This window comes from Pituophis catenifer, unplaced genomic scaffold, assembly GCF_029215685.1.
Source record: "Pituophis catenifer annectens isolate HBS135680 unplaced genomic scaffold, rPitCat1.0.hap2 SCAF_13, whole genome shotgun sequence".
Taxonomy (NCBI): domain Eukaryota; kingdom Metazoa; phylum Chordata; class Lepidosauria; order Squamata; family Colubridae; genus Pituophis; species Pituophis catenifer.
Window position 1 is genome coordinate 14,542,184 of NW_027256893.1, and position 17,847 is coordinate 14,560,030.

The 17,847-nt window shown below is 37.4% G+C and overlaps 1 protein-coding gene across 1 annotated transcript; it reads right to left on the reverse strand.

Moving 5' to 3' along the window:
• Window positions 1–166: 166 nt before the first annotated feature.
• TERB1 (telomere repeat binding bouquet formation protein 1) lies at window positions 167–13,854 on the reverse strand. Its single transcript, XM_070953120.1, has 18 exons — window positions 13,821–13,854; window positions 13,389–13,499; window positions 13,135–13,263; window positions 12,058–12,189; window positions 11,749–11,809; window positions 11,544–11,656; window positions 11,223–11,345; window positions 10,248–10,400; window positions 9,039–9,170; window positions 6,906–7,031; window positions 6,193–6,353; window positions 4,799–5,172; window positions 3,859–3,923; window positions 3,309–3,392; window positions 1,873–2,100; window positions 1,671–1,771; window positions 1,317–1,541; window positions 167–202 (listed from the first exon to the last, which is right to left on the reverse strand). Exons 1-18 carry the CDS (start codon window positions 13,852–13,854, stop codon window positions 167–169), a joined length of 2,388 nt encoding a protein of 795 aa, XP_070809221.1.
• Window positions 13,855–17,847: the final 3,993 nt, after the last annotated feature.

Sequence of the window (17,847 nt, forward strand, 5' to 3'; positions counted from 1 at the left end):
TCAACATGCAACATAATTGCACTTGGGCAAATAACGTATCTTCAGATTTAAGTCTTGGTGGAAAAGAGCCTGTTGTGTAAATCTCCAGATATAACAAAACAAGGACTCTTGCAAAGGAGCCGAAGTCACACATTTTAAACGACATACATTCAGCTTTTGTACATTTTCACTGAGGTTGGGTATTTCTGCTCTTTCCAGTCTTCTGTAAAAGAGAAAAACGACACAAAGCTAAGCATGTTAATCTTGTATCAATTACTCATTGCCTCTAATACGGCTGTAGAGTTGAAGTAATCAAGGAAAGGTGTATGACTAGCTTTTATTATTGGTTCCTCCATCACCATCTAAGATGACATTTCTTAGTCCTTCTAAACTGATTTATCTAACTAGTGCAGGTGTCAGCATTGCAACGCTGGCATAGAGAGAGCAGAGGAGAGCGAAAGATAAACTCTGAAACTTTTGTCTGCAAAATCCCTTTGAAGCTTGGTTGTCGTGGAAATCAGGGGAGGAGGCACATTCCTGAGAAATGACAAGGAGAAGAAGTCTGAAGAATGACTTGGAAGATAGCCAATGAGAAGCAGAGACTTGGGGATTGGAAAGGGAGGGATTGGGAGGCAAAAGGTCAGTCTTGTCCGCGTGGAGTCATGATCTGGTGGCTGAGCTCAATTAAAGAAAGATTTCCTTAAAGATTGGCAGTTTGGAAATTCATTTAATGTTGAGATAGTACCGCAGTCTGACAGCAGGAAGTTAGCACCCACCCCTCTCCTAGGAAAATGAGATGTTGTAGGAAATATTAAAAGGGCAGAATATTTCCCCTAAAAGGGAGGCAGAAACTCAGCACCCACCCACCCTTCTCAATGGGCTATTAAGGCCTGGGCCAGCCTATTCTACTTAACAAAGATCTACCTCCTTCTGGCAGAGCCATAATAGGAATCCCAAAGCCCTTTCATTACATCATCACCCAGCAAGAGTGAACCAAGTTTGGGATTTAGGACAGCCTACAGAGTTGCCCCTGCATGGCCCCATGAGAATCTGACAACCGATCAGAATACAAGCTCAAATTCAAAAGCTCAAGAGGGCATAAAACTCAGGCGCTCTCAGCATCTCTTCCCTTTTTTTTTTCCACCCAAGATCTTCAAGGCATGTGATCCTGTCCACCATTAAAACCATCTTTCCTTGCAGCCACCATGTTGCCCGTGTCTTTCTCCCCACTTGGAACTGAACCCAAAAGGACATTTCTTCCAACACTAGCTATTAACTTTAAGGCCTCTGCTACTCTCAATCCATGTAAATATAGCTATAAAACAAAAAAAAAATACCTGTAACTTGCAGTATTTCTTAGCAAGATCAACATTCGTCCGTCCTTTCTGAAATGGGTAGGCCCATAAAATTGAATTCCAATGATGCCCCATTTTCCTTACACCTTCCAAAAGATAACTTATTTCTTCTGAGGTAAAATCTTTCCTGATTCTCCTCTTCTTTAAAGTTGTTGTAGACATATTTGATGGAGTTTCAGTATTCTGTATACTGCAGTATTCAGTATTCTGCAACAGTAATTAAAACAGCACACCAAGAGTTTTAAGTATAAGCCCTTTCAGCAAAGAACACTATCTGGTGTTAGAATTTATACCCAGATATTAATATACAAAACGTTGATATTTAGGTGTCTGTACCTCCTCTTCAAATGGATGGTTTTCACTCAGGTCCTGGTCTTGAAAGCTATAATTCTGTTTCATTGTTTGATTCTTAGAATGTGCATCACATTGAAAATTTGCTGTTTGAAACAAAACATTATTGATTTATTCAGACTGAAAATTACCACAGAATGGGGCTAAACTAGATATTATTACGAAAGATAAAGGTTCCTTGACACACCTAACTCTTTCGTAGTTGTTGAGCTTCTCTTGCAGCTGAATCTCTGGTCATTGTGATTACCATTATATGCAGAAGTATTCTTGTTAGCCATAATGGATCTTCTCAACTTCCTTTTATATTCCATCTCAGATTCAAGAATAATTTTGTGTTGTTCACACAGATATTGACAAGATTGTAGAGTCTTGCTAAAGTTTCGGCTGTTTAGGGAAAGTCTTCCTATTCTACAACCTGAGAATATAATATTATAGAAATAAAATGTCACAGGTGCAAGACATTAAATTATTTAATATTTCTTATTTTATGCTTTAACTACATTGTGATAAATGCATCACTAAATCTAGAAAATCAATAGATCTACAGATACATTGCCCTACAGGTCAATTATATCCTCATAAAAAAGCCCAAAGAAGGACTTTTCTGCTAGGCAAGGAAGGAGACAAATTATATAGTAGCAAACCCCTTCCACATCAAACAAAAGGATGATATTGGTACATAGCCAGAGGGAGGGCAGCAGAGGTGATATTCAGCCGGTTCGCACCGGTTCGCGCAAACCGTTGGCAGAAATTTGGCCAAGATCACCGAACCGGTAGCGATGGCCAGCTGGCCAAGCCCTTGAATCAGTCCCCCAGTCACTGCTCGCTCGCCCTAACCGCTATGTTCATCGCCGCCATGTTCTTCACGCACGCGCATTCCATTGCCTTGCAAGTCCAATGAGATGCGCATGCGCAAAGAACATGGGGATGGCAGCAGCTTTTTCCACAACCTCCAATATCTTTTGGAGGCCTGCAGACAGCCGCCATTTCTTTGAGAGCCGCTGGGGGCTGCAGAAAACTCCGGTCACCTTGCCTTCCGGACTCTGGACCAGCCGCCGCGGAAGGTAAGCAGCCCAAACAAAGAGACGGTGGTAGGGGAGGAAGCGGGGTTAGGACCAGGGCCGCTAAAGGAGGGGAAACGACGGCCACTGGTGAAGGGAGGGCGGGGGTAGATAGGTGGAAATTCCAAAATTTTTCCTACCTTTTCCTGTGGGCATGACCCCTGTGGAGGGGTCATATGACTAAGTGGACGTGGGCGTGAGTGATGTCAAGTTGGCCACGCCCACTCAGTCACATGCTCCCCCCCACCTAGCCACGTCCACTGAACCTGTAGCGAAAATTTTTGAAACTCACCACTGGAGGGCAGTCTCAGAAAATTGTACTGATTATCCATGCCATCTTGCTATACCCATATTGATATGGCTAATATTAGGAATGTTGCACACACAGCCCTCCTAACAATTTTCGTTACTTTGGATAGGCTGGCTGGCTGGCTGGCTGAAATTGTATCACTACTTCTTAATGGGAAGTCAGTGGGACTTCCTTTTGAACAGAAAAATCTATGAGCATATTTTAATATGTTTTATTTTATTTTATTTTTATTTTATTAATATGTTTTATTACCTGAACATCTGAGTTCTCTTATTTTAAGGGGAACAGTCAGAATATGGTCCATTCCTCTGTTTGGGTTCCTTTTATATTGTAGCTCTTTGAAAAATAAAACATCTAATATGAAATGCAGTAATCAATGGATGTATTTACTTTTATATATTACCACTGTATTTAAAAAGAATTAAACTGAAATACCGTAATACACACCAACATATATAAAAACTAATTGCCAACTAACATTTCCAGATTAAATTTTTGATCTATCAATTTAATCATTAACTGTTATACTTAAGTTTCCTTTGTATGATACAGCAACACAGGGCTTACATTGTTAATATTTAGTTTATATATTGATTCTTCAAAAGATTGTTAAAAAGAATTAGAACCATATTTTCAATATAAAGCAAACTTATTATTGTTATAATAATATTCTATACCTACTTAGCTCTTTTGAGTAGCATATCACAGAATGTAGCTGTGTACCTTTTAGCCATCCATACAAAAAATATATAATTTCTAAAAATCAAATTGAAATTAAAATATTTAGATAAATTATATCTACCTGAACGTGGAATCTTTTGCATTGGGCTTTTTATTACAAAATCTGGTTTCTTAAAAATGAATTCACTGAAAAGATTAAAAGAGTATTACTGAGAATTTTAGTTTGGAGATTTGACAGATGCCTCAAAAGTACTTCAATCTTTCATATCGCACCACTAACTGAGGAACATACAGTGTTCATTTATGGGTATCCACTCCAGCTGAGTATGTCAAATGGTAAAACCAATGTTGTACTTTTGTGCCACAAACTCCATTTCATTTGTACACCCATATAACACCATGACACACATGCACAAAGTGGGCAGGACTTGCATTGTGACAATACAATATTGCTTTGTCACTCTGCTCAATTTGAGGTTTCACATTCAAACTCAAATTTGGAAAATTCTCCCACCCTATAATTAATTTATTATAGATATGTGAGGAAAAATTCACAGAATAGCACACATTGTTCCTGTATGTGGCATTATCTAGAAGTCATGAATTATCATGAAAGATACAAATTGATTTCTATCTTTGAGAGAAACATTTAAATAACAAAGTTTCCCATACAATTTAGGATAAAATTCTAGGCTGTTCAGAATTCATCCCAAAACTTAAAATGGAATTAGATCAGTGGTGGGTTCCCCCCGGTTCGGACCAGTTCGCAAGAACCGGTAGTAAAACCAGCGGGAGGCCCCATCCACGGCCCTGGATGTCATCATCGGCGATCTGCGCATGTGCATGCGTGATCCAGTTGCGAACCAGTAGTAAAGGTAAGTAGAACCCACCCCTGAATTAGATAGTATAAGGGGCCCTTTATCACTTAAAATAACTGGATCTATCCTAAGCATAACTAAATCTGGAAGCAACCCAATATGAAATTTCCATCTGAAAATCTGATTTACTATTAAGAACAAACTAACAAGCCAGCTTTAGACAGAAGATCCTAGGTACAGTACCTTGCTTGGGCATCACCTTTCCTAAAATCACAAAAACTGTTTTTATTTGTAATATAAGCTTCATTTATGATGGGTGCTGTCGTTTTTTCAGCTGCATAAAGAAGATTATTGTGATCATTTTGAGCGAGTGAAGCATCAGTTGAATTCCTAATGGCAGACTTCAATTGTTCTCTACTAGAAGAAATCTTTTCAAATTTAGAAGTATTCTGTACTTTAGAAATAGTATTTTGTAGTGGGCATTTCATTTCTGAATATATTTTGCTGTTCTCTGAAAGCTGCTTGCTGGAATTTGTTCGACGATGTTGGGTCATAGCCTGCAGAAACGTTTCTTGAGGGGTATCCTCATCAATTAATATTTCTCTTCTGATACTTTCCTATGTTTAAAAACAGTAGGGAAATGAAACAAATGCATAGACAAAAAGCAAAGCTGCAGGATAGGACCAGGCCCAACATGACTCTAGATGTTAAACAGAACTACCATAAGCAAACGTTACACCTTCTGTTTGACTATAAAAACAACAGGAAAGCCAGTGCAAAACTGCTTTCAAAAAAGCTCATATGGATATACGGTAATCCATTAATTTAGTACTATGATGGAATATTTATCTCAGCAGTAACTACTTTCAAGAAATCAAACTTATATGTAAAAGAATACCCAAAATAGCTAGAAGAGGCCATCAAGCACTGACTAACAGGAGAATGGAATTTCATTTTTTAAATGCAAATGAGCATAGCTCATTGAGTTATTACCATATTCTTCAGACTATAAGACGCACCAGAGTATAAGACGCACCTTAGTTTTGGGGGAGGAAAATAAGAAAAAACTGATTGGCTGGTGGATGGCCTCCTGGAATACCCCCAATCAGCTATTCTCAGAGGTGAACTTTAGCAACAGGTTCGTTGGTTGTGAGTTCTGCACCTTGCTTTTTTTCCAGCCTCTGAAATCTCTGTTTCAGAGGCTTTTTTTTCTGCCTCTGAAACCACCCTTTAAAGAGGCTTTTTTCAGCTTCTGAAGCCTCCCTTTAAGAGGCTTTTTTCAGCTTCTGAAACCTGTGTTTCAGAGGCTGGGCAGGGCTACCTTTGGTGTATAAGACACACCCAGATTTTCACCCTCTTTTAGTGGGGAAAAAGGTGCGTTTTATACTCTGAAAAATACGGTAATTCCAAGAATTGAAAGACTGGAATAAAACAATACAATTAGATTCTACTGAGAATGTCAGGAGAGGCTTTCTGATTTTGATAGATTTCCTCAACTACTAAGAGAGAGAGAGAGAGAGAGAGAGAGGGAGGGAGGGAGGGAGGGAGGGAGGGAGGGAGGGAGGGAAAGAAAGAAAGAAAGAAAGAAAGAAAGAAAGAAAGAAAGAAAGAAAGAAAGAAAGAAAGAAAGAAAGAACCTCTTGTTCAGTTTCAAGCCCTTTGATTCTGTATAAAATTTGCTTTGCTTCGTTCCAATAATCTTCAAGAATCCTTTCTTTGTTCTGCCAATCTACTTCCAATATTCTTCTTTCATCCTCTTGGAATGAATGCTGATTCATCTTCCCCGACAATTTTTCAGCTTGTGAAAAAGAATAGAAACAATCGTTTCACAGAAATAAAGATATATATTTTATAATAAAGACTTAATGCATTACATCCGTCACCATCTCATGTGTAACATATTTAAGGTTTGATTTGTATCAAATAAAATATTTTATTCACACAAGAAACCGCCCAAATGACCAAAATGGGTTGTTTAATAGCAGTTTCTTGATCCAAGCATCTCAGGATGAAATCATCTTCTCCAATCATAGAGTTTTAGCATAGGATAAAACAACTGAGGGCATCGCATTAAATGCCACTAGAAGAATTTTAGAAACATTTGTTAATTTATAGCACTGCTTTCACAAAAACACATTCTCAATCACAAAATTAAACTTATTATAAAATGATACTTTACAATCTATATATTGGAAGACAGTCTAACAAATACTATTAGTTTCAACCTAAAGAACTGATTTTGCAACAGGTTCACATACTGAGCACTTGGATACAGTTGTTACTTCTGAATTTAACCAAGCAAGTGACTATTTAGATGCAGATACAGAAATCAAAATAATGATAATCTTACTCATCTGTTTGCAGTTTTGCAACACAAAGGTAGCAGCTTTATTTAGTTCGTCATCCTGCGTTTCAGTTAGTGCTTGAATCATAAGTGGAAGGCCATTGTTCTTAACCAGAGCATATTGATTTTCCTCTAAAAAAAAATCAGCCTCAGTAAACATATTTGTTCAAACTGTAAAATTAAGATCATCTGAACATATCTTTACAAGAAAAAGCAATTGATTCTGAGCTTTTCATCACAACTTTGCTTAATCAGAAACATGTGCTCTCACTTACTTCAATACTCAAACTATCAGTAAGGTCTAAAATTTAAAGTCACATCTTGCTATCACTGCCAACTTGCCATCAGCAGTTTATTGTTAGGATATATCATAAACTCAAGAACTTAGCTTAGAACTACAATAGTTATCCAGAAAAAAAATTAATCCAAAAAGTTATCGTAAAAGATAGTTACAGAGATGAGTTTCACATCAACCAATATATATTATTTAAGGTGTTTTATGGACCACTACCTTGTAGTTTGTAAATTGCAGTTGATGGCTTATGTTGCACAAATGTAGCCACTTTTAGTTTATTTAATAAGCCATTTTAAGCTAACTGTAGCATACTATTATGTGTAAACACAATCAGTAGTAGTTCAAAGCAGGGGTGGGTTGCTGGGAGTTCGCAGGGGTTTGGGAGAACTTCTAGCTAAGATTCTATGCAGTTTGGAGAACCCCCAAATCCCACTTCTGGCTGGCCCCGCCCACCCCTCCCAGGAGTCCCCTCGCGGCCCATTTTGAATGCAGATAAGTGCAGGGCGTGCGAGGGGAGGGCAAAAAAAACGGGCCTACTGGAAGTTCGGGAAGGCCGGAAGCAGGCCAGTTTCTGGCCTCCAGAGGGCCTCCGGAGCCTGGAGAGGCTGTTTTCGCCCTCCCGGAGGCTCAAGGAAAGCCTCTGGAGCACGGGGAGGGCAAGGTGCGTGCAGAGGCTCGGGGAGGGCAAAAAATGGGCCAACCTGAAGTTCAGGAAGCCTGGAAACGGGCCTATTTCTGGCCTCTGGACGGCCTCCAGAGCCTGAGGAGGCCGTTTTTGCCCTCCCATAGAAACGCAGAAACGCCCCCCACCACACCACGCCGTGGTGCAGGAGGCCAACTAGACCATGCCCACCATGGCAACGCCCACCCAGCAACTGGGCAGAGAACCCCGTGCTAAAATTTTTGAAGCCCACCCCTTTTTCAAAGTACACAGTACATATTTTGGCAGAGGTCAGACATGAGAATGATTCCTATGATTCCACAGTTTGTAAAGCTAACTAAAAGCACAATTCCTAGATATTGTCAAATCCTATTTCTGTCTGCTCAGAACTTCTCCCTCAGATAAACATACGCACAATTGCAAATTGTCCCATTTAGGGCTCCACGTTCTATTAAATTGTTGGAATGTCTTCATACTTATATTTTATTGGACTCACGTCACTAGGAACTTCAAATGTTTTATTTTGGCTGATTTTTCCATTTAGATGAAAGCTAAATGCAGCTTGAAAAATCAAACATAGATTATCAATATCAGATTTGGTCATTCTTGTTTATTGTTATAAACTACATGTTGAAATTCGAATGCAGTCTGCACCTCAACGCAGCATTCACTACCCTCAAATAAATGATATATAATTAAGAATCTTCATTCTTAATGGCATAGGGCCTAGCTATCTTCGAGACCGCCTGCTGCTACCAACGACCTCCCATCGACCCGTGCGCTCCCACAGAGAGGGCCTCCTCGGGGTGCCATCAGCCAGACAATGTAGGCTGGTGACCCCCAGGGGGAGGGCCTTCTCTGTGGGGGCACCTACCCTCTGGAATCAGCTCCCCCCAGAGATACGGAGAATCCAAGACCTCAGTGCCTTCCGTCGCGCCCTTAAAACCCATTTATTTAAACAAGCCGGGCTGGCTTAAGATGAAATTTTTAACTGTTTTTTAAATGTTTTAAACGTTTTTAATTGGTAATGAGTTTTAATTGGGCCAAATTTATATATCTTTTAATTGTTTTTAATATTTGTTCTGCATGTTTTTTAATCTGGCTGTACACCGCCCTGAGTCCTCAGGGAGAAGGGCGGTATAGAAATCCAATATAAAATAAAATAAATAAAATAAAATCTTACCACAGACTTCTGTACAATGTCCAAGAGTAAGTATAATGCTGAATCGCTCTCCTGAGTCCAAAATGTTGTAAGAAAGCAGTTTTAGTAGATTAGGCACAATGTTATACTTTGGTAAATGAATGCCAACTGCAGCTGCAAATACAAAATATTTTTTTAAAAATGCCTCTTTAGGAATACAATAGAATGAAACCACATACAAAGTTGTACATTTGGAAGAGTTGTACATTTAGAAGAACCTTCTGTATCATTGCTTCCAGTTTTTTCAAAGTTTCTCTCTGGAGCAAATGTTATTATCTGTGCACAGTAGCCAAGATAAACACAAGGATATAGCAATAGCACTTAGACTTACCATATATTCCGCTTTACAGTGCTTTACAGCCCGTTCTAAGCGGTTTACAGAGTCAGCCTATTGCCCCCAACAATCTGGGTCCTCATTTTACCCACCTCAGAAGGATGGAAGGTTGAGTCAACCTTGAGCCTGGTGAAATTCGATCTGCCAAATTGCAGGCAGCCTTCAGTACTGCATTCTAACCACTGCACCACCATGGCTCATATAAGAAGTGAAAATACAGATAGTTCTCAACTTACAACCACATAGTGAGACCAAAACTTCCATTGGGAAGTAAGGTGGTCAATAAGTGAATTATACCTGATATTATGACATTTTCGTTGCCATAGTCATTAAGCGAATGGCTTAATGTGGTTGTTAAGAGGATGCATGGTCATTAAACAAACCCAGCTTCTATTGATTGTCAAAAGCCAACTGGAAGGTTGTAAATGACAATCACATAACCCTGAGAAGTGGCAACTGTCATAAATACATGCTGGTTACCGAGTGCCTAAATTTAGACCATGTGACCATGAGGATGCTACCATGTCGTAAGTGCGAAGATCTGTTGTCACTTTTTTCAGTGCTGTTGTAACTGTAACCGGTCTCTAAATGAATGGTCAAAGGATTATCTGTACATTGAAGGAGATCTGGGAGACTTTCAGATCTCTTATGCCTCTTGCAGCCTTCCTAATGTAGCTGAAAGTCTTTCAAGCATATTTGCAATTGTTTCAGAGAAAGTCAAAAAGCAAAACAGATCCTAGCAATAAGATCAACAGATAAGATTATCTGTTACTATTAAGACAGTGAATTGAATATTAAACCCACACACAGAACACACTATGCAATTAACAGTAAGTTTACGAACAGAAACTACTTACCGTTATTAGCAATGCAGGCATCCAATGTTTTTGTCACCACTACAGCAAGTTTTATATTTGTATTGTTCCCCAATGAACCGTGTATCAGTTTGAGAAGAAGCTCATCCAAAACAGCTAATCCTCCAATAGAAATAAAAAAAATCTGTGTTCTTGCTTGAAAAAAAAATCCCAAACAATAAACAATTATCAGATTGCTTTAAGATACAGATGTTTAAAGTTACAGACATTATAAAGTTAAACAGATTTGGAGAGGGGAATAATATTTAATTAGCTCTTTGATTATGTTAAAGCAGATAAATAAAACAAAATCCTAAATCAAAATTTTAAAAAATCTCTAAAGGAATCTCAAATAAATTCAGTTGTAACCACATTTATAACTGAGATACGTGAACAAGTCCAGAATGTGTAACTGATGTACACAAAACTAGTTTATTCCGTAGCTTCACACAAAAGATTCATAAAACAAGTACAGTGGGAAGCTATAAAATATTAATATTCTCATATGACCTTAAATTTTTAAGATTTAAATCTTAAAAATTTAGATTTCTAAATAACTTTTTCTGAATAACTCATGTTTGGCTTGCACAACGCATCAAATCATGCCTTTTGTAGACTTTAAATCTCCTTTTTGCTAGCCCTAATCCCCTTCAATGGCATTGCCAAATTTTGGATTTCACTATTTTTAGAAAGGAAATGGAAACTGTAGCATTAACTTAAAACCAACTTAATATGAGAAAGAAAAATCACACAATTAAACAAAAAAAAAAAAAAGGAAAGAAAAATATATGCCAGCGTTGCTGCACCACATCGCTTACTTCACATCATCAGTTTGCTTATTGCAAATTTCATCCTCTCAAAATCACATTAGAGTTTCTGTCGCACATCCGGACACTCTATCTCTTTTCTCCCTACTTAGGAATGATATTTTATTCCACAGAATAAACATTTTCATAGTGTGTATTTTTAGATACTTACAATTATTTGCAACAGTGAGCCCAATGAATGAACATATTGGACGAATTATCTCAGCCTTCATACTACTTTGCAGCCAATCTTTTGCATATGGAAAAACCAAACTACAGGCTTTCTGATTTTCCTCTGGAAGGGAACAAAATGTGCATTGAACACTAGCCATTTGTCATCTCCTCCCATCTATATAGAAAGAAGAAGAAAGAAGAAAGAAGAAAGAGAAGGAGAAGGAAAAGAAGGAGGATAAGAAGAAGAAGAGGAGGAGGAGGAGGAGGAGGAGGGGGAGGAGGAGGAGGGGGAGAAGGAAATGCTTGATAAACTAATTACCATTCTGAGGATTGTTGACACATACACAAAGATTACTACAAACTGAAGACCACAGATGATACTGATCAATTTTATGATCAAAAAGGTTCATTTGAGATTCTGAAGGAATTACTCTGTTCAAGAAAATAAGATGGCATATAATGAAAAAAGTCATTTGGGTCTATAAAAATTACTTTTTAATTGAATTTTCTTGGGGTTAATTTACCTGAATAACTGTAGCAGAATATCGAGGCATCCAGATTCTCTCACGTGTGTTTGTCCACTGTCTATATTTTTAAATATTTTTTTTAAAAAAAATAAATAGAACAAATATTAAGCAACTAATAATGAAATCTAATGAATGTTTTCAAAGTTTCAACATTTTACCTAAAACAAACTAGGATTTTTGATTCATACCAAAGAGCCCCAATTAGATGGGAACTAATCTTAGTAGACCTCATATTGTTAAGTGAGGACTGCCTGTATATGTGTTTAAATAATTTCTTTATACATGGAGAAGAAAAAAAAATCTTACTATTATTTGAAACCAGCACCAGTAAGACATATACAGACATTCTTTTCAAATTCATTCTTGAATCCTTATTAGTTAAAAATGTACGAAGATCCTTAAATAATTCAGCTGTGCATAACATCTGTTGACAGAACACTAAAAAAATAAATATAATGTGAATAAGACTACATTGCATCACATTAATTGTTAAATACAATTGAATTTCCCAATAATTATGCATTATTGCCCCCAATAACCCAGATTGTTGGGGGCAAATATTATGGCATTGTAAACCACCAGAGAGAGCTGTAAAACACTATGGGACGTATATAAGTTTAAGTGCTGGTATTATTGCTGTAATTGAGCAAATATAGGAATAACCACTATTCTCACCTACCTAATGGAACTTACTCTTCAGAAATATGGCTAGAAGTACCAGTACATTATAATGGTAGCTTTGGGAACATAAAATATTTTAATTTATTCAAGTGCAGAAATTATACCCAATTTTTGTTGAACTTTACATTGAAGTTCAGAGTGCAACATTATTCACACACTCTTGAGAGTAGTTCTAAGTAGATAAGAATAGGATTGTATTCTAAGGGTGTTTTCAGTGAGATTTAGGGAGCCTGTTTTAATGGGAGTTCAAGTAAGTGAATAGAATAGAATAGAATAGAATAGAATAGAATAGAATAGAATAGAATAGAATAGAATAGAATAGAATAGAATAGAATAGAATAGAGTACTTATGAGTTTAAAGGTGCATTGATATTAAATCAACCAGAATGATGAAGTATTTTCATAGCATTTGCTCAATATTTAAGTTCTTTAATTTTCCTTCTGTGGAAAACAAAAGCTGACATTTAAACATCTGGTGATGTTTAAAATATATATGGCTCACCATCTTCTCCCACTCCATCTGAGCTACATAGAGAGTTCCTTAATAAAATTATTTTTCAGGTGATCAGATTTTAGATAAACAGTAAAATATTTATAAATGTAGAGTTTATTGTACTGATCGTCAAAAATGTTATCAATAAAAACAAAGGATTCTGTAAATACATGAAAGAATTATATAATGAGAATGAAATTGTGTCTTACCATTATTCTCAGCTAAACCTCCTAATGTAAATAAAGCAGCTTCTTGAACCAAACTGTGCACGTGTGACTTTGCAAGATTCCATACAAACATCAAACCACCTATTTCTCTAAAATAATCACAGGCAGCACCTGTAGCAAAAGCAGATCCGGTGAATAGCAGATGATGTTTTAAAATAAAATTTATTTCCATACTAATAATCCCAATGAGCAAAACAAACCCAATAGACCTACAATTCTAAAACTCAGTAGCTTACTATTTTGTTGACAAACCGAATAAATAGTAACCAAGGCTTGCTTTTGAGAAGCTGGATGGTCCATTTGATACTTAAGACATTCAAGGAGTAAATTCAGATCCGTTTTCATATCTGAAAGGATAAAACAATAATTTCAGAATATTTAGAATCCTTTTTTAAAAAAAGTTGTCAATGGTAGAATCTTGTCATCTGTAACAGCCAATTGCACTAATGTTAAGAATGCCAACAATATTCCAAACAATTATTAGTGTACTGAGTAGAATTTTTTTTAAATAAATGGGAACTGCTGTTGTTAATCCATGTTTTTATGTACGTGGAATTTGAACTTGCGTTTGCATTCAAAAAAATGCAAAGAACATGCAGAAAAAGTTGTGAATACACAGAGCAGATTTAATACCATCCTTTAATGTATTGTGTCTGTGCTAATCTTACCACAATTAATTTTCTGTTCTTTTCCATTTTCCATTTTGATTGTATTTTTTCTCAGCTTTTATCTATAATAAAGAAGGTGGAGAAGAAATAAAACACAAGTTAATTTCTTCATTAGAAATAAAAAATTAGAGGAAAAAAGTTATACAAAATATATTCACTTTACCAATTTTTTTTTTATCATTTCTATACCAATTCTCAGTATAGGATACAAAATTAAATATCCAAAACTTCCCTTATAGACAGAGTAGCTTTACACGGGCTTGGTCTGGGGCATCTGCAGTCCAAAATGTCGAAATGGAGGTATAAAAAAACAGGTAGATCTGGTACCTGGAATTTTATGCTTCATTATTAGCATTTTAAAAAGGCAATGTCAGCATTTTTAACACGGTAGCCCAGGCCTCTTTTCTAATTTTAAAAAAGCATTTTTTCCTTCGTATGTTTTAAAAAGGCAATATTAGCATTTTTAACACGGTAGCCCAGGCTTCTTTTCTAATTTTAAAAAAGCATTTTTTTTCCTTCGTATTCAAGACCATTTCTTTTGGTATACAAGAACTTGCCTTTTCAACAATTAAACAACAGAAATCCTTAAATACACTTGCAAGACGCAAACCTGGCTGGAAAAGAGAATAATTTAATTTATAGTTTAACCCATAAATTTTCCACCTCTGGACTGTTACCTAGAAGCAACGTTTTCTATTGATCAATTCTCACATATAATCCATGTCTTTGAGCACTTGCTTTCTAACGTATCGCATACACCAAATATATGTATAAATTATCTCTGTACCCTATAAAAAGACTTGACCCTCCTCCTCAATAAATGCTTTTTACTTTGCCTGAATTACTTGGCGATTGGCATTTTCAGGTAGGCGAAAAAGCCTCCTTTGCAAAGATTAAAAAGTGTTTTGTCTCTCAGATTCAGAGAATGGGGTCCTCAGTTCCATGCCATTCAGGGCGCCTGCATTTCAAGGCAACAAAGTCAAGATGGCAGCATAGAAACGAAACAAAACAGGTGGAACTTCAAAGGGGAATATTGTGTCCGCCATCTTGACTTATTTGACTTTTTTGGGCTGGATTATAAACGAATTAAGCGCCAATAAAGCAGCCATATTAGGACATAATGAGACATGCGAATCCAGTAAATGGGGCCTGTCAGCCCTCTTTAACTGAAAACGTCTTTCTTGAAGAATTAAAATGGATATTTGAGGGTCAAAACCATACACTTTTTCCCACATTTTTAATGATATAGAGATGTTCGATGCCATCCAGTTAAAAACAGGATGAGACTGAATCAATTCTGAGAATATTTTCCATTAGAATTGAAGGCCCAACTTTCTCTAATTGCAAAATGGGGCGCTTTTCTGAAATAATTGCATAAATAAGTGCCGCCAAGGCCAGAAAAAAAGAAAAAAGACATCTCTAGGTACTACTCCGAAGGAGAATTTTATTCATGATTCTTCCCAATAGTGCCTTATTTTACCCAGGCCTTCAATGCCGTGGGTTGTTTTGAAGGTCATTTGTACTAAATCTGTTTAAAATGAACACGCCTCTGTCTCCCGCGTGTGCAAACATCCCTCTCCCACCAAGCTGCTTATGTCAGGGGTGGGCAACTGTGGCCCTTTTACAACCTGTGGACTTCAACTCCCAGAATTCTTGGCTTGGCTCCCAGACAGCTTGGCTGTCTCAGGAATTCTGGGAGTTGAAGTCCACAGGTTGTAAAAGGGCCACAGTTGCCCATCCCTGGCTTATGTCATTCAATAGTAGCCCACCCCTCCAGGTAAATTGGAACTACAAGTCCCAGCATTCTTAGCTCAGCACCCACTGCTCAGCTGGCTGGGAGGGAGGTCCAACCATGAAGCAAATGATAAGCTAGCTTTCAAATTTGCCTCTGGTCTCGGCCGAAAGGAATCTGCAGGAACTTCCAGCATTAGGCACCTTGGTGTGGCCTTTACAAGTCTGAACACTTTGTCTCTTTCTTGTTCACCTGTGTAAAATTTGTGCATTTTTTTTTCCCCCTGGAGGGGAAGCAATGATGGCAGATCCTTTTCCTACCCAAGGAATGGGCTCTGTATGAGAACACAAACAGGCTGCCTGGGATGTTCCCACTACACACTCAGTGCAGTGAGGCTGCAACTTTGTCTCCTGTACTGATTATCCTCCATTTATGACCACAATTGAGATCAAAATTTTTTTTACCAATGACCCATAACGTCCTTTCAAAGGTAGATCACCCAATTTTCAAACTTAGTGTGCAGCTACTAATCGGATAATAATAACTTTATTGTCATTGTACGTGTATACACAGTATACCCATACAATGAAATTCACTTAACACCCAAAGACCAGATCCAACACTTATAATAATCCCCAAACACACCTCCACCCACCACAAATTCCCCACTCCTAAACCACCCAAACATCCACACAACAGATCAAGTAATGCTGTCCAACAGCTCACTGATGGTGGCCCTTTAGTTCATTGTTGAGTGAGTGTGTGTGTGTATATACATACATACATACATACATATATATATATATATATATCAGCAAAATATAAATTTATATATATACACACACACATATACACACATATACATACACATACATACATATATATATTATACCAAATTTATATTTTGTTGATATGCTCCCTCCCACATGCTGGGGTAGACCAGATGTCTCGATAGAAAAACACTTTATATCTATATCTATATCTCTATCTCTATCTATATATCTAAATCTAGTGAAAATACATACACACACACACACGTCTCAAATTGAGTGCCTCCATTTGGGCCAAACCACTGTTCTAGTGACAAGACTCACTAGATTATCAACCATGATTTTGCACTGAAATGTTCTGTTTCAAGGGCAGCCATTTTTAAAGGGCTTGCTTTTCTCAAAATATAAGTAAAACTTGCATGACCGATTAAAAATGTTTGTTGTATGTAACCCTTACCACTATATCACAGTGTCGTGAATTATTTTCCAGAATGTTTTACATTTTCTTAATGGTTTAAAGACACATTCATAATATTGAAAATAACACTGCATATTATAATGAGTGGGATCTACAATTTAGACCACAGCTTATTGTAGAGGAAAAACTGAGCAGTGGTTTTTGTCAGTTCTATTCCACTGCAGTGAAGTATCTCCAAAAGCTGCTATAAGCATTATTAAAACCTCCAGAACAATGTGCAAAAAGATATGGTGTCAGCAATGGAAAGGAAAAATGCTGCCTTTTTCTTCACCAGTAGCTTTCAATGAATGCCCAATCCTCTTTGTGAACCAGTCTTTTCATGGAGTATATCTGTATGTTGCAAGAAACTATCTCTTACTCATGAAGATCTAACACATTGCGCTTAATACCACTGCACATTTGCTTCAAAGAGTAATTTACCATATTTTTCAGAGTATAAGACGCACCTTTTTCCCCCCTAAAAGGGGTGAAAATTTAGGTGCATCTTATACACCGAATGTAGCCCCGCCCACCCACTGGCCCCCACTCTTTGACCTCTGCCTTGCAGCAGTTACCTCTTTGCAAGCAAACAGCAAGAAAAAAACAGCTCCTTTCAGCTTCAGCACAGTCTAATTAGCACAAGTTGATTGGATCGGCCTCCCGACTCTCAGCTGATTTGCTCTCAGCTGTTTTGGGCAGGGTTCTGCTGCTTGCTGCAAAGTGGTAAATTGCTGGAGCAGATTATTTTTTTTTCCTTGGGCTAATCAAGCTATGCTGAAAACGAAAATGAAAGTAAAGCAGGCTGTTTGCTGCAACCAGGCAAAATTGCTCAGAGGCAGAGGGAGATTTCTTTCTTTTCCTCACCAAAAAAGGTAGGTGCGTCTTTATACTCTGAAAAATACGGTATTTAGCACAATGTTTAAAAATACTTCTTTGAGTCCTGTAAATCAGCCAATGTTTTTTGTGAAGAATAAAATTATTTCCAACCACCTCTCCCCACAAATATATAAATATATAATATGGGAAAATTGGTGTAGGTAACCTGGCCACACTTTGAAGAAGCCATAA